Source organism: Ahaetulla prasina, chromosome 8 (genome assembly GCF_028640845.1).
Source record: "Ahaetulla prasina isolate Xishuangbanna chromosome 8, ASM2864084v1, whole genome shotgun sequence".
In the NCBI taxonomy this organism is placed as follows: domain Eukaryota; kingdom Metazoa; phylum Chordata; class Lepidosauria; order Squamata; family Colubridae; genus Ahaetulla; species Ahaetulla prasina.
This window is the reverse complement of record NC_080546.1, coordinates 78,298,283-78,320,861: the sequence shown is the minus strand read 5'-3', so window position 1 is coordinate 78,320,861 and position 22,579 is coordinate 78,298,283. Positions and strand designations below refer to the sequence as shown.

At 37.0% G+C, this 22,579-nt stretch overlaps 1 protein-coding gene across 1 annotated transcript in view; it reads right to left on the bottom strand.

The window, feature by feature from the left end:
* LOC131203508 (uncharacterized) overlaps positions 1–22,579 on the bottom strand; it is a 28,438-nt gene that overhangs the window by 5,023 nt on the left and 836 nt on the right. The window contains exons 2-4 of the mRNA XM_058193813.1: positions 21,525–21,636; positions 14,925–15,002; positions 1,778–1,866 (exon numbers count right to left, since the gene is read on the bottom strand). Of these exons, the coding sequence (XP_058049796.1) occupies positions 1,778–1,866; positions 14,925–15,002; positions 21,525–21,636 (279 nt within the window). The remainder of the gene's footprint in view (positions 1–1,777; positions 1,867–14,924; positions 15,003–21,524; positions 21,637–22,579) is intronic.

The window sequence follows — 22,579 nt, the reverse complement described above, 5'->3', positions numbered from 1 at the left end:
GTATATGACTGTACATTGGATGAGTTGTTGGATATGAATGTAAAAATAAAACTTTTTTGATACAAAAAAAAAATTCTATTCTATTCTATTTTGGCATCCCTCTGCAAAGATTTTTTCATGCTTTTGACTGGATACAATGCAGGGAATTCTAGCAAAATAATTGCTCTGGTATTAATTTATTTGCATTAAGGCATTATTACAGCAATATTTTGAAGGGTTTTTCCTTTATTAAGTGGAAAATCATATTTTTTTGCCATTTTAGAAATGTCATAATCTTGATACAAAATATTCAGGAACTTCATTGCTTTGCCATGAAGAGCCGTGGTGGCACGGTGGTTAGAATAGAGTAGTGCAGGCTAATTCTGCTGACTGCCAACTGCCAGCAGGTCGGGAGTTTGATTCTGATCGGTTAACTCAGCTTTCCATCCTTTTGAGGTGAGTTAAATGAGGACCCAGAGTGTTGGGGGCAATATGCTGACTCTGTAAACCGCTTAGAGACGGCTGTAAAGCAGTAGTGAAATGTACCAGTTCTGTGGGCGTGGCTTGGTGGAGGGGGTAATGTGACTGGGTGGGCGTGGGCAACTTTTTTTTTTTTAACTTTTAAAAGCATTTTTTCTACAACCTCTTCAGCTGAAGAGGTTGTAGAAAAAATGCTTTTAAAAGCCTCTGACGATCCCAGCTGAGCCGTGTGATCATAAGAGGCTTTTTTTTTACTTTTAAAAGCATTTTTTTTGACCAAAGGAAAAATTGCTTTTAAAAGTTTTTAAAAAAACCCTCTGATGATCACGCGGCTCAGCTGAGCCTATGGGGGTGGGGAGGCAGGGATTTTTGCTACCGGTTCTCCGAATCACCTGCCGCCATAGCAACCGGATCAGACGATCCGGTCCGAACCAGGAGCATTTCACCCCTGCTGTAAAGCACTGTGAAGCGGTATATAAGTCTAAGTGCATTTGCTATTGCTATATAACTGATTTCAGCAAGATCACTTCCATCTGTTCAAACATATTTCAGTACAGCTTCTTTAAGGAAGTGCCAACATTGCCTCCAAACTACATTTTCTGCTTCTAATCTGAAAAAGTCTCCATTTCTCCCATTAATCAAGAGGATCCGTCTTTGGAAAGAATATATTTCCTTTCGCTTATAAAAAAAAAACAATGTCCTGCCACATTGCTAAAATAATTTGGAGCCTTTTTTTAAAAAATCCATTTAAAAAAATAGCAAAGGCCAAATTTTAAAAAGTGCTTGAATTCATTTATTTTTAAAGGGTATTCGAAGCATCTGATGACTGGGCCAACCGATACATCTGTGAATTATGCAAACTGCAAATGAAATTTGACACCATAGCTAGAGTCTCCTCTAATTTTTGTCCTCATCTTGAAAAACTTTACTGTACTAAATGAAGGTCTGTTGGAAACTTTATAGACAAGTTGTAAAGTGCCAGCTAGGAAAAAACAATACACATCTTTAATGAGCTTTATACATTATCTTTCAAAGTAACAGCCATCTATACTGTATTTTTCTTAGTCACCAAAGGTCTAGAAGCTCTCCATTAGAAGGCGGCTGTTGAATTGTGGAATACCAAAGTAATATTATGTAGCTTTCATCTGTCAATATTTTATTTTAATGGGGCAGGTCATTTCTAAAGAACGATAAATATTTAATTGGAAAAATTTCAGCTTTCTTGAAAAACATTCACCTTCTGACCTAGCTTTCTGAAGAGAGCTTATGGAGTGGATCTCATCTGCTTCCAGTAGTATCACCCAGGCTTCTTACTTACTTTTGGTAGATGAAAGCTTGGCAGAGCTTCTGTTGGACGTTGCTGGGGAAGCTGTGAAAGGCTCTGTTTGTCTTCAAACACAATTGCATCTGCGTGGGCAGGGGGAGAACGTAGCTTATAAGCAATATGGGTACTGTAGGCAAGGCACTGTCAATGTATCACTATGCACCATAATTAAACTTGCATGCCATCATTCAACTCTCAGTCCCTTTAGGTGGAAACTGTGAATTTAGTATTTACTTTTATTTATTTATTTATTTATTTTGTCACAACAATATATGTAGGTATCATACAAAAAGATTATATAGTATATAAACACATATGGGTAAATATAAGGAGGTATAAGCATATATATAGAAAGAAGAAAAGAAAAACAATAGGACAGGAACAGTAGGCACATTTGTGCGCTTATGCACGCCCCTTATGGTCCTCTTAGGAATGGGGTGAGGTCAATAGTAGAAAGTTTTTGGTTAAAGCTTTTAGGATTATGAGAAGAGACCACAGAGTCAGGTAAAGTATTCCAAGCACTGATGATTCTGTTACAGAAGTCATATTTTCTGCAATCTAGATTAAAGCGGTTGACATTAAGTTTAAATCTATTAGTTGCTCTAGTATTATTGCAATTAAAGCTGAAGTAGTCTTTGACAGGAAGGACATTACAATAGATGATTCTGTGAGTTAAACTTAGGTCTTGTCGAAGGCGACGGAGTTCCAAGTTTTCTAAGCCTAGGATTTCAAGTCTGGTGGGATAAGGTATTTTATTGTTTTCAGAGGAATGGAGAACTCTTCTTGTAAAATATTTCTGGACACGTTCAATTGTATTGATGTCAGAGATGTGGTGAGGGTTCCAAACAGGTGAGCTGTATTCTAGAATTGGTCTAGCAAATGTTTTATATGCTCTGGTTAGTAGTGTGGTGTTTTGGAAAAGAAGCTACGCAAGATTAGGTTTACAACTCTTAGAGCTTTTTGCTATGTAGTTGCAGTGGGCTTTGGCACTTAGATCATTTGACATGAAAACTCCAAGGTCTTTAACGGATGGGGTCATCTGTAAGGTAATGTCCATCTAGTATGTACTTAGTTTTAGGGTTCTTTTTTCCTATATGTAAGACTGAGCATTTGCTGGTTGAAATTTGGAGCTGCCAATTTTTAGACCAAGCGGTTAGATGGTCAAGGTCGTTTTGAATGATAGAAGTATTGTCTGTGATGTTAAATAGTTTGACATCGTCAGCAAAGAGAACACAATTACTTGAGATATGGTCACAAAGATCATTAATGTATAGTATAAAGAGTGTTGGTCCAAGGACGCTGCCTTGAGGAACGCCACTCTTGACAGGAACAGGATTTGATAAGGCATTGCCAATTTTGACCACTTGTTGTCTGTTAGACAGAAAAGGAGATATCCATTTGTGGAGGGGTCCTGAGATGCCATAGGATGTTAGTTTTAGGAGAAGTTTATCGTGTACTACTGAATCAAAAGCTTTGCAGAAGTCTATGTAGATTGCATCTATTGATTTGCCTTGATCTAGATTTGAAGTCCATATGTTTTTGCAGTGGAGAAGTTGTAAGTTACATGATAACTTTTTCCTGAAACCAAATTGTTTGTTGGAGAGTAGGTTGTTAGTTTCTAAGTGTGAGGTAATGGATTGGTTGATGATTGATTCCATGACTTTGCAGGTGACGCAGCAAAGAGAGATCGGTCTGTAATTTTCGACCAAGCTGGGGTCTCCTTTTTTGAAAATAGGGATGACTGTGGCTAGTGACCAAAGTTTGGGAAGGGAACTGGTCGTGAAAGCTTTATCAAAGATAATACTTAGGGGTTCTGCTATATTAATGGAAAGTTTTTTTTAAAAGTATGCACATAGTCCATCAGGTCCAATAGATAGCGATGGTTTTAGGTTATGAAGAGCTTTTCCAACGTTATCTTCTGTGAAATCTATATGAGTTAAATCATCATAATCATTGCTGGTACATTTGTGGAATGTCGGATATGTGTTATCAGAGTTAACAAAAACTGAGCCAAAGAAAATGTTGAAGAGGTTTGCTTTAACTGTTTCGTCATTTCATTCTTTGTTGTTAGAATGTTTTAGTGGTGGGATGGATCTTGAATCTTTAAGTTTATTGTTAACAAAATTATAAAAGGCACGATTGAATTTGTGCAGAAGGTTCTCTTCTTGCTTGGTGTGGTAAATTTACTCTCAGAACTCATCCAAAATCTGGGAAAGTACTCGGTCTCTGTTTCCTGACAATGAAACAGGGCCTCTGGTGGCTCAGCAGACAAAGTCTGTCTGTTATTAACACAGCTGCTTGCAATTACTGCAAGTTCAAGTCCCACCAGGCCCAAGGTTGACTCAGCCTTCCATCCTTTATAAGGTAGGTAAAATGAGGACCCAGATTGTTGGGGGAAATAAAAGTTGACTTTGTATATAATATACAAGTGGATGAAGACTATTGCTTAACACAGTGTAAGCCGCCCTGAATCTTTGGAGAAGGGCGGGATATAAATTCAAATAAAAAAAAAAAAAAAAACCAAAAAAAACCCACAGATGTTTCGGATAAGGAAACGAGTTTCTCTTTTGTACTGCCCAATTCCTCTTTCAGAATATTTATTTATTTTGTCACAACAATATATATAAGCATCACATAAAAAGATTATATAGTATATAAACATATATATGAGGTAATATAAGGAAGTATAAGCATATATATATATAGGAAGAAGAAAAGAAAAACAATAGGACAGGAACGGTAGTCATGTTTGTGCTCTTATGCACGCCCCTTATAGTCCTTTTAGGAATGGGGTGAGGTCAATAGTAGAAAGTTTTTGGTTAAAGCTTTTAGGATTATGGGAAGAGACCACAGAGTCAGGTAAAGTATTCCAAGCACTGATGATTCTGTTACAGAAGTCATATTTTCTGCAATCTAGATTAAAGCGGTTGACATTAAGTTTAAATCTATTAGTTGCTCTAGTATTATTGCAATTAAAGCTGAAGTAGTCTTTGACAGGAAGGACATTACAATAGATGATTCTGTGAGTTAAACTTAGGTCTTGTCGAAGGCGACGGAGTTCCAAGTTTTCTAAGCCTAGGATTTCAAGTCTGGTGGGATAAGGTATTTTATTGTTTTCAGAGGAATGGAGAACTCTTCTTGTAAAATATTTCTGGACACGTTCAATTGTATTGATGTCAGAGATGTGGTGAGGGTTCCAAACAGGTGAGCTGTATTCTAGAATTGGTCTAGCAAATGTTTTATATGCTCTGGTTAGTAGTGTGGTGTTTTGGAAAAGAAGCTACGCAAGATTAGGTTTACAACTCTTAGAGCTTTTTGCTATGTAGTTGCAGTGGGCTTTGGCACTTAGATCATTTGACATGAAAACTCCAAGGTCTTTAACAGGATGGGGTCATCTGTAAGGTAATGTCCATCTAGTATGTACTTAGTGTTTGGGTTCTTTTTCCTATATGTAAGACTGAGCATTTGCTGGTTGAAATTTGGAGCTGCCAATTTTTAGACCAAGCGGTTAGATGATCAAGGTCGTTTTGAATGATAGAAGTATTGTCTGTGGTGTTAAATAGTTTGACATCGTCAGCAAAGAGAACACAATTACTTGAGATATGGTCACAAAGATCATTAATGTATAGTATAAAGAGTGTTGGTCCAAGGACGCTGCCTTGAGGAACGCCACTCTTGACAGGAACAGGATTTGATAAAGCATTGCCAATTTTGACCACTTGTTGTCTGTTAGACAGAAAAGCAGATATCCATTTGTGGAGGGGTCCTGAGATGCCATAGGATATTAGTTTTAGGAGAAGTTTATCGTGTACTACTGAGTCAAAAGCTTTGCAGAAATCTATGTAGATTGCATCTATTGATTTGCCTTGATCAAGATTTGAAGTCCATATGTTTTAGCAGTGGAGAAGTTGTAAGTTACATGATAATTTTTCCTGAAACCAAATTGTTTATTGGAGAGTAGGTTGTTAGTTTCTAAGTGTGAGGTAATGGATTGGTTGATGATTGATTCCATGACTTTGCAGGTGGCAGCAAAGAGATCGGTCTGTAATTTTCGACCAAGCTGGGGTCTCCTTTTTTGAAAATAGGGATGACTGTGGCTAGTGACCAAAGTTTGGGAAGGGAACTGGTCGTGAAAGCTTTATCAAAGATAATACTTAGGGGTTCTGCTATATTAATGGAAAGTTTTTTTTAAAAGTATGCACATAGTCCATCAGGTCCAATAGATAGCGATGGTTTTAGGTTATGAAGAGCTTTTCCAACGTTATCTTCTGTGAAATCTATATGAGTTAAATCATCATAATCATTGCTGGTACATTTGTGGAATGTCGGATATGTGTTATCAGAGTTAACAAAAACTGAGCCAAAGAAAATGTTGAAGAGGTTTGCTTTAACTGTTTCGTCATTGCATTCTTTGTTGTTAGAATCTTTTAGTGGTGGGATGGATCTTGAATCTTTAAGTTTATTGTTAACAAAATTATAAAAGGCACGATTGGAATTTGTGCGCAGAAGGTTCTCTTCTTGCTTGGTGTGGTAAATTTACTCTCAGAACTCATCCAAAATCTGGGAAAGTACTCGGTCTCTCTGTTTCCTGACAATGAAACAGGGCCTCTGGTGGCTCAGCAGACAAAGTCTGTCTGTTATTAACACAGCTGCTTGCAATTACTGCAAGTTCAAGTCCCACCAGGCCCAAGGTTGACTCAGCCTTCCATCCTTTATAAGGTAGGTAAAATGAGGACCCAGATTGTTGGGGGAAATAAAAGTTGACTTTGTATATAATATACAAGTGGATGAAGACTATTGCTTAACACAGTGTAAGCCGCCCTGAATCTTTGGAGAAGGGCGGGATATAAATTCAAATAAAAAAAATAAAAAAAACCAAAAAAAACCCACAGATGTTTCGGATAAGGAAACGAGTTTCTCTTTTGTACTGCCCAATTCCTCTTTCAGAATATTTATTTATTTTGTCACAACAATATATATAAGCATCACATAAAAAGATTATATAGTATATAAACATATATATGAGGTAATATAAGGAAGTATAAGCATATATATATAAGAAGAAAAAAGAAACAAGCAAACAATAGGACAGGAACGGTAGGCACGTTTGTGCTCTTATGCATGCTCCTTATAGTCCTCTTAGGAATGCGGTGAGGTCAATAGTAGAAAGTTTTTGGTTATTATGGGATTATGGGAAGAGACCACAGAGTCTTTTGGGATTATGGGAAGAGACCACAGAGTTAGGTAATGTGTTCCAAGCACTGATAACTCTGTTACAGAAGTCATATTTTCTGCAATCTAGATTGAAGCGGTTAACATTAAGTTTGAATCTATTGGTTGCAATAATAATCTTGTATTATTGCAATTGAAGCTGAAGTAGTCTTTCATAGGAAGGACATTACAATAGATGATTCTATGAGTTAAACTTAGGTCTTGCCGAAGGCGACGGAGTTCTAAGTTTTCTAAACTCAGGATTTCAAGTCTGGTGGGATAAGGTATTTTGTTGTTTTCAGAGGAGTAGAGAACTCTTCTTCTAAAATATTTCTGGACACGTTCAATTGTATTGATGTCAGAAATGTGGTAGGGGTTCCAGACAGGCGAGCTGTATTCTAGAATAGGCCTAGCAAATGTTTTATGTGCTCTGGTTAGTAGTGTAGTGTTTTTGGAAAAGAAGCTACACAAGATTAGGTTTACAACTCTTAGAGCCTTTTTTTTGCTATGTAGTTGCAGTGGGCTTTAGCACTTAGGTCATTTGATATGAAAACTCCAAGGTCTTTAACTGGATGGTGGTCATCTGTAAGGTAATGTCCATCAAGCATGTACTTAGTGTTTGGGTTTTTTTTTCCAATATGTAAGACTGAGCATTTGTTGGTTGAGATTTGGAGTTGCCAAGTTTTAGACCAAGCGGTTAGATGATCAAAGTCTTTTTGAATGGTAGATGTATTGTCAGTGATGTTAAATAGTTTGATATTGTCAGCAAAGAGAACACAGTTACTTGAGATACGGTCACAAAGATTATTTATGTATAGTATGAAGAGTGTTGGTCCAAGAACACTACCTTGAGGAACGTCACTCTTGACAGGAACAGGATTTGATAGAGCATTGCCAATTTTTATCACTTGTTGTCTGTTAGACAGAAAAGCAGATATCCAATTGTGAAGGGGTCCTGAAATGCCATAGGATTTTAGTTTTAGGAGAAGTTTATCGTGTACTACTGAGTCAAAAGCTTTGCAGAAGTCTATGTAGATTTGCATCTATTGTTTTGCCTTGATCAAGATTTGTAGTCCATATGTTTTACAGTTGAGTAGCTGTAAGTTACATAATAATTTTTTTCTGAAACCAAATTGTTTATTAGAGAGTAGGTTGTTTATTTCTAAGTGGAAGGTAATGGATTGGTTGATGATTGATTCCATTACTTTGCAGGTGACGCAACATAGAGAGATTGGTCTGTAATTTTCAACTAAGATGGGGTCTCCTTTTTTGACGATTGGGATGACTGTGGCTAGTGACCAAAGTTTGGGAAGGAAACTGGTCGTGAAAGCTTTATCAAAGATTATGCTTAGGGGTTCTGCTATATTAGTGGAAAGTTTTTTTAAGAAGTATGCACATAGTCCATCAGGTCCAATAGATAGAGATAGTTTCAAGTTATGAAGAGCTTTTCTAACATTATCTTCTGTGAAATCTATATGTGTTAAGTCGTCATACTCATTGGTGGTACAATTTGGGAATGTCGGATATGTGTCATCACTGTTAACAAAAACTGAGCCACAGAATGTGTTAAAGAGGTTTGCTTTAACTGTTTCGTCATTTTCGTCATATTGCCAGATGAACAATTCTGGAACCAAAGCCACTCATTTGAATGGGAAAATGAGGGACCAGATTAACTTCCAAAATACTCACCATCATTCAAACTCTTCAATTTTTTTCATATCTATCTACCAAAATTCCTTCAAAGGTTAATTAATCTCCAGATTAATTTCTAAATTAACTTCTAAAGTTTCATTTTCCATTTCCCATTTTGAAGTCAGCTAAGCTTCCATTCCACATAGAACATCTGTATCCCTTCTGGTTGTTGCTTCCCTCAAAAGCAGCATTCCTAGCTGCCAATTGCCTCCTTTGCACTTAGGAAATTGTATCATGAAAAAGTGCAGGTAATCCTCAATTTACAACCACAATTGAGCCCAAAATTTCTGTTCTGTGAGACATTTGTTAAGTGAGTTTAGACCAGTGGTAGTCAACCTGGTTCCTGCCGCCCACTAATGGGTGTTCCAGCTTTCATGGTGGGCGGTAGGGGTTTTGTCCGATACTGAAGCACTTTCCTTTTTTTTAATTTAATTGACTTTTTTTAAAAAAATCATAGCATTATTTAAAAACATTTTCATAAATGTTTTTAAAAGTTTTCATAAAATTCCCCGTGACAATTTAAATTTCTGAAAATATACTATTTAACTACAGTAAATTGTTTTATAAAGATTTATTCTGCCAAACTTAGCGAAAGTCCGACATAAATTATTTGGTAAGTAATTATTATTATATGCTTTAACTTGTTATAACTCTGCTTTATAAACTTTCTAAAGTAAAGTTACTTCCCTGGTTTATAAATCACCATTACTGTGGAATCCGCAGGCAGTTAGAAAATTTTACTACTAACAGAGATACAAAAGTGGGAGGTAGGTATAAAAAGGTTGACTACCCCTGGTTTAGACGTTTCACCAACTTTCTTGCCCCATTCACTTCTTAAATGCAGTTCATACGTTTGTTTTTTTGTTTGTTTACATTTATATCCCGCCCTTCTCCGAAGACTCAGGGCGGCTTACAGTGTGTAAGGCAATAGTCTCATTCTATTTGTATATTTACAAAGTCAACTTATTGCCCCCCCAACAATCTGGGTCCTCATTTTACCTACCTTATAAAGGATGGAAGGCTGAGTCAACCTTGGGCCTGGTGGGACTAGAACCTGCAGTAATTGCAGGCAGCTGTGTTTTAATAACAGGCTTCTTACAGCCTGAGCCACACCACGGCCCTTAGTAACCCAGTTATTAAGTGAACCTTAATTGATTCCCCATTGACTTTGCTTGTGAGAAGGTTGAAAAAGGGGATTATATGACCTTGGGACACAGCAATGGTCATAAGTATGAACCAGTTGCCAAGCATCTGAATTTTGATCACATAATCATGGGGATGCTTCAAAGGTCATAACTGTGAAAAACAATCGTAAGTCACTTTTTTCAGTGCCGTTGTAACTTTTGAGTGGTCACTAAATGAACTGTTGTAAATTGAAGACTACCTGTATTAAAAAAAACAGATAAATGTTCTTCATGGTTATTACTCTTTCTGCCAGAACGTCCTCCAGTTTGGATGCACGGCAATAATTGTGCCTGCATACTGTATGTCTACTTTATCATTGTCTACTTTATAATATAATATATAATAATATAATATAACAACAGAGTTGGAAGGGACCTTGGAGGCCTTCTAGTCCAACCCCCTGGCCAGGCAGGAACCCCTACACCATCTCAGTCAGATGGTTATCCAACATTTTCTTAAAAATTTCCAGTGTTGGAGCATTCACAACTTCGGCAGGCAAGTCGTTCCACTTATTAATTGTTCTAACTGTCAGGAAATTTCTCCTTAGTTCTAAGTTGCTTCTTTCCTTGATCAGTTTCCACCCGTTGCTTCTTGTTCTACCCTCAGGTGCTTTGGAGAACAGCCCGACTCCCTCTTCTTTGTGGCAACCCCTGAGATATTGGAACACAGCTATCATGTCTCCTCTTTTTATTAAACTAAACATACCCAGTTCCTGCAACCGTTCTTCATATGTTTTAGCCTCCAGTCCCCTAATCATCTTCGTTGCTCTTCTCTGCACTCTTTCTAGAGTCTCAACATCTTTTTTTTTTAAAGGTAAAGGTAAAGATTCCCCTCACACATACCATATTTTTCGGAGTATAAGACGCTCCAGACAATAAGACGCACCTATCTGTTTTGGTGAGGAAAACAAGACAAAGAAATCTGCCTCTGCCTCTACTTCCTATCAATTTTGCCTCATTGCAGCAAAGAGCAAACAACCTGCTTTACATTCATTTTCGTTTTCAGCAGAGCTTGAGTAGCACAAGAAAAAAAAAATCTGCTCCCAGCAGTTTACCTCCGTGCAGCAAGCAGCAGAGGCCCACCAGCAATAGGCCATGGCAATCCCTGCAGCCTGAAACAGCTGGGAGTCGGAAGGCTGATCCAGTGGATAATCAGCTTGTGCCAATTAGGCTGTGCTGAAGCTGAAATGGGCTGTTTCTTCTTGCTGCAAGGAGGTAAATTGCTGGGAGGCAGAGGCCAAAGGGTGGGGGCCAGTGGGTGAGCGGGGCTACATTCGGTGTATGAGACGCACCCAAATTTTCACCCCCTTTTAGGGGGGAAAAAGGTGCATCTTGGTCATGTGGCCAGCATGACTAAATGCCAAAGGCACACGGAACACTGTCACCTTCCAACCAAAGGTGGTCCCTATTTTTCTACTTGCATTTTTTATATGCTTTCGAACTGCTAGGTTGACAGAAGCTGGGACAAGTAATGGAGCTCACCCCATTACACGGCACTAAGGATTCGAACCACTGAACTGCTGACCTTTTGATAGACAAGCTCAATGTCTTAGCCACTGAGCCACTGTATCCTACTTTATATCCTTTTATGTCCTTTTAAATTGTCATCTCTTTTCTCCAACTGTCTTAAGAGGAAGTCTGCTTTAATGGAGTAGCAAGCACTCTGTGACATATCCCAAATGACACATTCAATTCGAGGAACAATGTTTAATAGAATTATTGTTATAGGATAACAAGCTGACACATCCCAACTGTGTTCTGTTCCTAAAACTGGCTTTGCATTGCCTCCATATAACTTGGGTGAGTTAGCTTTCTAAGGTAACTGTTCCTAATCTGTCGCCCACTGCAAGTGGTCAGTGGTGTAAGGACTTTCTTTCTACACAACAACAACATATGTGACATTTTGGCATTTTCATACACACACCATATTGCTCAAAAGCTGATGAGATGTTGTCATTCCCACTTGAAATCATGCAAGGTTTCAATCAAATTTCAATTAAAGTTATGGAAATTCTCAGTCAACCAGGTCATGGTTGTCCCAAGGGTGTTTTTTTTAGGAGGCAACTGGACTTTCTGGTTTTTCTTGGAAGACATTTCAGCTCTGAAGCAGCTTTTTTTTTTTTTTGTCACAACAGTATACATAAACATCGACATAAAACAACAACACATCATAAAAGAAAAACATATATATAAGCAATAGTATGCAACAACTATATTAATTTGATATAATGAAAGGGAACAATAGGACAGGAACGGTAGGCACTTTTGTGCTCTTATGCACGCCCCTTATAGTCCTCTTAGGAATGGGGTGAGGTCAATAGTAGACAGTTTTTGGTTGAAGTTTTTGGGATTTTGAGTAGAGACTATAGCGTCAGGTAGTGAGTTCCAAGCATTAACAACTCTGTTACAGAAGTCATATTTTCTGTAATCAAGTTTGAAGCGGTTGACATTAAGTCTGAATCTATTGTTTGCTCTTGTATTATTGCGATTGAAGCTGAAGTAGTCTTTTACAGAAAGGATATTGCAATAGATATTCTGTGTGTTAAACGCAGGTCTTGTCAGAGTCGGCGGAGTTCTAAGTTTTCTAATCCCAGGATTTCAAGTCTGGTGCTATAAGGTATTTTGTTGTTTTCAGAGGAGCGAAGAACTCTTGTAAAATATTTCTGGACGCGTTCGATTGTATGAATGTCAGAGATGTGGTATGGGTTCCAGACAGATGAGCTGTATTCAAGAATAGGTCTGGCAAATGTTTTGTATGCTCCGGTTAGTAGTGTAGAGTTTTTGGAAAAGAAGCTGCATAAAAGCTTCTTGGATGAGAAGCGAAATGTCTTCCAAGAAAAACCAGAAAGTCCAGTTGCCTCTTGAAAAAAAATTCAATTAAAGCATTTATTTTTATTTAGTTTTGTGGGCCATCTGGCACGGTAAGACTCTGTATGGCTGATCCCTGGTATATATGGAAATCTTCAAAGCTTGTAAAAAAATCTAGCAATTTGCTAGAGTAAAGGAATGGGAGATTGATTGATTGATTGATTGATTGATTAATTTGTCAAGCATATATAAGATACCAGGTAAAAGTATAAACATAATTTGAATACATGAAAAGAGTAAAAGTAAAAAGGAGTATTAGGTCAGGGACGGTAGGCGCGCTGATGTACTTATGAACGCCCCTTACAGACCTCTGGCAGAGAATTACAGTTTTTTGCAAATTATGACACAACTATGATGTAGCAATTTAGGGAAATTTTATTATAATGCAACTAAAGCAATATTTTTTAACAAATTAAAGCCCTAACTCATCTCTTATTATAAATCAAGGAAACACTTTTTTTCTTGAGTCCATAACACATACAGAATCTCAAGAGATATGTGAGTAAAGAGAATAGATATCAAAAAAGACAACTATACATTTTCTTTTCAGAAGCTTTTATAGAAAGAGACTTCTAATTTGACAGTTGTGGTTTTTATTGTAAAGGAATCAGGGAATCATTCTTTCTTTAAAATGATTTACGTGGACAAATTACCATTGAAAATCCAAATAATTATATTAGCAAGGTCGATTAGTAGATGAAGGATTGTTTTACTTTGCTAATATTGACACTTTTTCAAGAAATAATGATTCATAAATCATATATTTATTGAGTCAAACAAACCTCTGGCATAGTTTTTGATATAAACAGACCATAGCTTGTTGGTTAATGCCCCAACATGTAAGGTTACATTTCATAATGCAATGTTAAAAGATAAAATGCTTGTCAATATTTATCAGCTTTACAGAAAAGCTTTTATATTGAAACACTTAAATGAAAAAATCTATGAGATCTAAAAGCCTGTCTATTATACTGAGAGTTAACAAAATGTGTCTTTATATAGTAGCACATGAAAGTAATTACACAGCATATTAGAACTACAAAAACTAGGTTTCGTTGGATAGTATCCCAAATGTCAGAGGATTTCCTAACTTCACCTCCATCCAAAAATCAGAGACGGGGTTCTCTAAAGTCAAATAGCCCCTCTTATTTCTCTGTCAAACGGAAAACTATAAGCATTTCTCTTGTCGTATAGTATGTGCCCTGCAAGTTGTAGCCAATCCATCATATATATATGATATATATATATATATTTGTAGGTTTTCACGGGTATATGTATGCAGGTTTTGGTATGTTTGGGTCTTTTCCCGTGTAAGATTGGAAGTATTTAGGCAACGTTTCAATGAGATCTCACTCATCATCTTTAGGCTTTGGCTTTGTTCTTATGTGAGCAAAGTGTGGATTTTAACTGCTGTTTCTCTATAAATACTGGTGGTGGTGGGGTGTTTTTTGAATTGCAGGCCTAGCAGTTGCAAGCTGATTGGTTGGCTGTGTTGTTAATTGGTTAATGGGGTTGATGTTTGTGTGGGAAGTAGCATTTTGGGTCCTGGTCTGGTTCCGAGTTCGAGGTCTTATTATGTGTTGATGTTTGTGTGGGAACTAGCATTTTGGGCCCTGGTCTGGTTCCGAGTTCGAGGTCTTGTCATGTGTGGATGTTTGTGTGGGAAGTAGCATTTTGGGCTCTGGTCTGGTTCTGAGTTTGAGGTCCTGTGGTGTGTTGGTATCAATCAAAACGAATCCCAGCTACCAAAAAAAAAAAAAAAAAAAAGCAGGGGGGTTGGACTAGAAGACCTCCAAGGTCCCTTCCAACTCTGTTATTCTATATTAATTAAAAATAAAACCCAGTTTTCCCCTTGGAAGGAAGGATCCATTTGCCACAACTAAAAGATAAAAATATTAGCATAGATACCATTGAAAGTACATGATGTTTCATTTAATAAATGAGTAACATGATTCAACATTTACATACAATAATGGCTACTATCTTTTGGGAGACTTTTGGGTGACAGAAAAAATGTATAGAAAAGACTGTTAAAAATTAACAGACTGTTAAAAACTAAAAATTAGTTAAACGACTGCATTCAAATATTTGTAAAAGCAAGAATTGTCTACACTTTTTTTCATATTATTGTGTTCAAAATTATCAAGCAAATAATTGTTCAGAGTTAGTTCATAGTTATCTCTTACCTGCAGAATGTCCTTTGGTGTTCTTTCATTTGGACATATACGTAACAGATGTACAAGTCTTTCAAAATCTTTATTTTGCTACATAAAGAAAATGTAAACATTATTCAAGATATTTACAGTAACTAAACAGTTCCCCTAGTGACATGAGAGTATGAACAACACAAAAGTATGCATTGCAATCACAGCTAGTTTCTGGTCTGTGTTTATCTTGGTTTGGCTATATTCAAGAAATAAATAATGGCATACTATAGGGTCATAGAATCACAGGGCTGTAAGGATCCTTAGAGATCTAGTTTAGTTTAATAAAAAGTCTAGTTCTAGACTAGATCTAGAAAAGATCTAGTCTAGTTTAATGAAAAGAAGGACTAGGGGAGACATGATAGCAGTTTTCCAATATCTCAGGGGTTGCCACAAAGAAGAGGGAGTCAAACTATTCTCCAAAGCACCTGAAGGTAGAACAAGAAGCAATGGGTGGAAACTAATCAAGGACAGAAGCAACCTAGAACTAAGCAGAAATTTCCTGACAGTTAGAACAATAAATCAGTGGAACAACTTGCCTGCAGAAGTTGTGAATGCTCCAACACGGGAAAAAATTAAGAAAATATTGGATAATCATTTGTCTGAAATGGTGTAGGGTTTCCTGCCTGAGCAGGGGGTTGGACTAGAAGGCTTCCAAGGTCCCTTTCAACTCTGTTGTTGTTGTTGTTGTTGTTGTTGTTATCTTCAAGTCCAACTCCATGCCCAAGACTGGAGGCCTTACTGCATCCCAGACAAATGGCTATCTAATATTTTCTTGAAAATCTCCAGTGATGGAGCACTCACAACTCCAAGAGGCAAAATTTTCCATTGATTAATCATTCTTATTGTCAGGAAATTCTGTCTTATTTCCAGGCTGACTCTCCCACTGAAAAATTTCCACCCATTGCTTCCTGCTCTGCTGTCAGTGCTATGGAAAATAAATTAACAATAAATCTCTTCCCTGTGACAGCCCTTCAATACTGGAAGACAGCTAATGTCACCCCTAATCCTTCTCTTCGTTAGGCTCAACATACCTTAGCTAACTTTTGTGACTCAGGCCCAGATAGGTAGTATTAGATCAATTCAAAAACAAACAGATTTTATTAGAACAGCTGAGAATTAACTCATTCTCAGCATTGTCCAAACTAAATCGAAGCAAATTCTTCATAAGATAACTTTTCAGTCTTATCACCAACCTTGGTCTAAATAGGCAAACTGCCAAAGGCTTTTCTTGGCAAAAGTTCAAAAGCAGAAGACGCCGACAAGAAATAAATGCAGCACGACAAAGAGCCAATCTATCAACGTTGTTTTCTGACAAAGAGCCCAAACGCCATTGCTGGTCTTTTAAGCCTTATGGGAGGGGCCAATCATCTCTTGACCCTACTCCCGAGTCATCCTCTTTGCTTGAGCTGCTCTTGCCTTCTGGCAGCTCTTCTCATGCGTGCATTAGGAACAGGCTTCTCCTGTTCCTCTGCCTCACTATTGTCAGCCTTTGGAGGCTCCAGAGTCTGCACATCACTCCCAGATGGCCCTGGCCCCATCTCTGCCTCCGACACAGAGCCCTCATCCGGGCCTTCCCCAGCCTCCAGGACTGGCCCATGTTCTTCCTCAGCCTCATCGCTGTCTGACTCTGTTGCCAGCTCCGCAGGCTGCTGGCGGACCACAACACTAACCAACAGTTCTCTTAGCTGTTCATCGTATGGTTTAGCCCCCAGACCCATTATCATATTTTTTATTATTTATTTCATCAAGCATGTATTGTATGACAGATACAAGTGTAAACAAAATTACAAATACATGTAAAAGATATGAATAAAAGAAAATGTTAGGACAGGGACAGTAGGCACGCTGATGCACTTATGCACGCCCCTTGCAGACTTCTTAGGAATGGGGTGAGGTCTACAGTAGACAGTCTAAGGCAGGGGTCGGCAACCTTAAACACTCAGAGAGCCATTTGGACCCAATTCCCACAGAAAAGAAAACACCAGGAGCCACAAAATTCTTCCCATGCCTGACTATTTCCTGAGTGGCCACAAAACTAGTATATATAGTTGAATTAAAGACTGTTTTCTTCTTAAAGTTTTCTTTTCTTGGATTTATCCATGGTTGGCTACCAGAGGTCGAAAAGCTTAGTAAATTGCGTGTCAGTGGGTATCACACATTGGCAGTTGAGACACATATTTTAAGTGACAGGGAGCCACATCAGAGGGATGAAAGAGCCACATGAGGCTCCAGAGCCACAGATTGCTGACTCCTGGTCTAAGGTTAAAGTTTTGGGGATTTGGGGAAGAAACCACAGAGTCAGGTAGTGCATTCCAGGCATTGACAACTCTGTTACTGAAACCCTACATCCTTCTGTCTAGGGCCTCAGGATGGAGGCCCTAGACAGAACTGGACACAGTATTCTAAAGGTGTATCTTTGTGTATTTTTTATATATCTACTGGGTGTGGGTACACAATAATTTCTTTTTTTTAATTGCAAAAGTTTTACAAAGCGTTCCTCCCCCCTTTCCCCCCTCCCCCCTCCCTTCACAAACCCCTCTCCTCCCTCCCCCTTCGACTTCTCGGAACAAACACAAGGTATAGTTAAAGATAAAACAAACAGATGCTAAAAAATTTTCCCTCCTAACTCAATTATACTCCTACAGTTCTCATCAATTCCTAACCTCCCCCAAAACAATCAGAGGTACACAATAATTTCAACAGGTTTATTTTATTTTTAAAGTAAAACATATATCCTTTAAATATCTATAGAGTAAAACTTTAGTCTGTAGTCCAGTGGAAGTGATTTTCAAAGTAGATGAAAACATTGTTACAATAAAACAACAACAAGAAATGGTTTTGCATATGTTTTAATGGATAGGATTAGTCCTGTTGGTGGCTCAACAGACTAATGCAGTCTGTTATTAACACAGCTGCTTGCAACTACTGCAAGTTCAAGTCCCACCAGGCCCAAGGTTGACTCAGCCGTCCATCCTTTATAAAGTAGGACCCAGATTGTTGGGGGCAATAAAAGTTGACTTTGTATATAATATACAAATGAATGAGACTATTGCTTAACACAATGTAAGCCGCCCTGAGTCTTCGGAGAAGGGCGGGATATAAATTCAAATAAAATAAAAAAAATAAAAAAAATAAAAAAATATCAACAAGACTTCAAAAAAACGCTACCAAAAGCATTAGCATAGTAAATCTGATTTTGCTATGACTATAAGCTTATATGATTATGTATTACTATTATGAATGCTTATAGTATTTAATTTACATCATTTAAGTGAGTTTCTCAACCCTTATTTTTGTATTTTTTATTGTAGTATTTACATAAACACATATTTTAATTAGTATACGATATTGAGGTGTTTGCAAAGTATAGTCAAAAAGATCAAGATAGCCAACACTTTTATCTAAAGTGTTTTATCTAAAATCTATTTATTTAAAGCATTAAGAGCTGTTAACCTAATCTTGTGTAGCTTCTTCTCTGGTAATATTGTACTACTAACTAGAGCATACAAAACTTTTGCCAGACCAATTCTTGAATACAGCTCATCTGTCTGGAAATGGGCCACAATTAGTTTATTAGAAGCACATCCAATTTCAAGCTTCACTCTGCCCACCGTGTCGTAAAAGAAAGATAGGGTGTGCTTAATGTTTTCCTCTAATGTACTTACTAACTTCTGGATTAGAATCAAAATAATCAAGAAATGTTGAACTATTATATTGAAGAATGAGATATAAATTCAAATAAAATAAAATAAAATAAAAAATATCAACAAGACTTCAAAAAAACGCTACCAAAAGCATTAGCATAGTAAATCTGATTTTGCTATGACTATAAGCTTATATGATTATGTATTACTATTATGAATGCTTATAGTATTTAATTTACATCATTTAAGTGAGTTTCTCAACCCTTATTTTTGTATTTTTTATTGTAGTATTTACATAAACACATATTTTAATTAGTATACGATATTGAGGTGTTTGCAAAGTATAGTCAAAAAGATCAAGATAGCCAACACTTTCATCTAAAATCTATTTATTTAAAGCATTAAGAGCTGTTAACCTAATCTTGTGTAGCTTCTTCTCTGGTAATATTGTACTACTAACTAGAGCATACAAAACTTTTGCCAGACCAATTCTTGAATACAGCTCATCTGTCTGGAACCTACACTGCATATCAGACATAAATACAATTGAACGAGTCCAGAGATATTTCACAAGAAGAGTCCTCCACTCCTCTGCTCGCAAAAAAATACCTTATGCCATTTAGAACTTCGTCGTCTTCGGTCTGACCTAAGCATAGTACATAAAATCATCCGTTACAATGTCCTACCAGCCAATGAATATTTCAACTTCGACCAAAACAATACAAGAGCACACAATGGACACAAACTCAGGGTAAACCAATCCAAACTAGACTGCCAAAAATACAACTTCAGTAACAGAGTTGTCAACACCTGGAATGCACTACCTGACTCTGTGGTTTCATCCCCAACCCCCATAACTTTAACCTTAGACTGTCTACTGTAGACCTCACCCTGTTCCTAAGAGGTCGGTAAGGGGCGTGCATAAGCGCACCAGCGTGCCGACCGTCCCTGTCCTAATGTTTTCTTTTATTCGTATCCTTTACATGTATTTATAATTATGTTTACACTTGTATCTGTCATAAAATACATGCTTGATGAAATAAAATAAAATAAATAAATAAAAATAAATCTATCTATCACATATTTGAATGGCCATCTCCCTCTCAAAGGGACTCTAGGTAGAGTTATGCCATTGTATATCAGCAGGTTTTCAAGTGCTACACAACTACTTTTTTCCTATGTATAAGATTGAATTTAAATGTAGGTGCATTGCTTTTGTTGACATAATAATTTTGATAATAATATCAGCATTATTCTGAACAAATTCATTTAAATTGAACGTGCCGAATTTCATTTAATAACATGTATATTTTTTTCTGTGAGGGACGCTGTGGCTCAGGGGCCAGGACATTGAGCTTGTTGATCAAAAGGTCGACAGCTCAGCGGTTTGAATCCTTAGTGCTGCCGTGTAACGGGATGAGCTCCCGTTACTTGTCCCAGCTTCTGCCAACCTAGCAGTTTCGAAAGTACGTAAAAATGCAAGTAGAAAAAACAGGGACCACCTTTGGTGGGAAGGTAACAGTGTTCCGTGCGCCTTTGGCGTTGAGTCATGCTGGCCACATGACCACGGAGACATCTTTGGACAGCGCTGGCTCTTTGGCTTTGAAACAGAGATGAGCACTGCCCCCTAGAGTTGGCAACGACTAGCACATATGTGCAAGGGGAACCTTTACCTTTATATTTTTTCTACTTCCACCTTTTTTCCATTTCTGACTCTCTCAAGAGCCATTCCCAAGAGTCAGAAAATGTCTTGGAACTGTGTATTGTTACTTTATGAGGAGCTATACTTAGAGATCTCTTTTACAGGAAAGTGCTCTCCGCTGTCTGGAAATGGGCCACAATTAGTTTATTAGAAGCACATCCAATTTCAAGCTTCACTCTGCCCACCGTGTCGTAAAAGAAAGATAGGGTGTGCTTAATGTTTTCCTCTAATGTACTTACTAACTTCTGGATTAGAATCAAAATAATCAAGAAATGTTGAACTATTATATTGAAGAATGAGATATAAATGTAATTATCTAGGAAAAGCAACATTTATTTGTTTATTATTTATATTTCATAACCATTCATCTTCCTCAGATACATCAGTACATTATTTTTAATAAAATATATATTAATATTGCTTTATCTTATCTCTTGATAGTGATTAATATAATCCTTTTTGGCATGATATGTTTCACTTTTCCAGAAACATGACTGTTCCACATGCTGGTTGGTTGTTTTGTTTATTAAATGTGCATCTCCCCATCTCAAATGCATGACTAGGGTCCTAACAATTATAAACAAAATAAAAACAATTAAGTTGAAACTATACGTAACATAAAATAACAGCTGGGCAATAGCACATAGCAGAGATCCATAGACCAAACAGTTGAAAAATAGGCCAAAGGAATATTAGATATGTTCACTACCTTGAGGCATTTATAAAAAATAAGTATGGGTAAAAACAATCAAAAAAATATGAATTTTCCACATAGGAGGCTTTTGTTCTCTTGCCCAAATGTATGTATGATGCATTAAGGTGACAACTGGAATATATTTCAAACTTCCTAAGAAAATCATATTTGTATAACTTCAGATAAGGAGGTTGAATCTATATCCCACAGTCTATTAAAATGTCGATTTATAGAAAACAATGATTAAAATTTATAACCTCAATTATTGCAACCTTTAATTGCCATCATAACGAGAAAATCATTGTTTTCCTTTTAAGGGATCAATTTTTAAACGTTCCAGGGTGGGGGCTAAATTTTTGTCTGCCCCTTTAGCCCGTTAGAATCAATTGGTACTGTCCCACACAGCTTTCATTGTCTTTGCTTTTATATAAATTACACACGGTTGTTTAAATTTGCTGAATGTATTTAATGTTTGTTGGTTTGATCTTGGACCAGAAATTAATAAATAGTAAAAGTAGAAAACGTTAAAAAATACTCACAACTTTTTTTTTAGCATAATCCCTGATATTGAACAAAAGATCACCTCTGATATTCATCTGCATCTGCAGCTCCAATATTGTCCATTGCACAAGTGGACTTTGTTCAATATATCTGTAGAAGGAGAAAGGGAACTTTAGACAGTGAACTATAGAACATATAAAATACAGAACATATAAAAGGACTAGGGGAGACATGATAGCAGTGTTCCAATATCTCAGGGGCTGCCACAAAGAAGAGGGAGTCAAGCTATTCTCCAAAGCACCTGAGGGTAGAGCAAGAAGCAATGGGTGGAAACTAATCAAGGAGAGAAGCAGCCTAGAACTAAGGAGAAATTTCCTAACAGTTAGAACAATTAATCTAGAAGTGTTTAAGTAGAGATTGGGCAACCATTTGTCTGAAATGGTATATGGTTTCCTGCCTAAGCGGGGGGGGGGGGGTGTAGAGTGGCTGAGGAATTCTGGGAGTTGAAGTCCTCCAGGCTTAAAGTTGCCAAGGTTGGAGACCCCTGCACTAGAAGACCTCCAATGTCTATTCTATCCTATTCTATCCTATCCTATTCTATTCTATTCTATTCTATTCTATTCTATTCTATTCTATTCTATTCATATTATTTCTAGTTCTATTCTATTCTACTCTATTCTATTTCTATTCTATTCTATTACTATTATTTCTAATTCTATTCTATTCTATTCTTTCCTTTCCTATTTCAATTCCTATTCTATTCCATTCCATTCCATTCCATTCCATATTCTATTCTATTCTATTCTATTCTATTCTATTCTATTCTATTCCATTCCATTCCTATTCTATTCTATTCTATTCTATTCTATTCTATCTATTCTATTCCATTCCATTCCATTCCACATTCTATTTTATTCTATTCTATTCTATTCTATTCTATTCTATTCATATTATTTCTAGTTCTATTCTATTCTATTCTATTCTACTCTATTCTATTTCTATTCTATTCTATTACTATTATTTCTAATTCTATTCTATTCTATTCTATTCTTTCCTTTCCTATTTCAATTCCTATTCTATTCCATTCCATTCC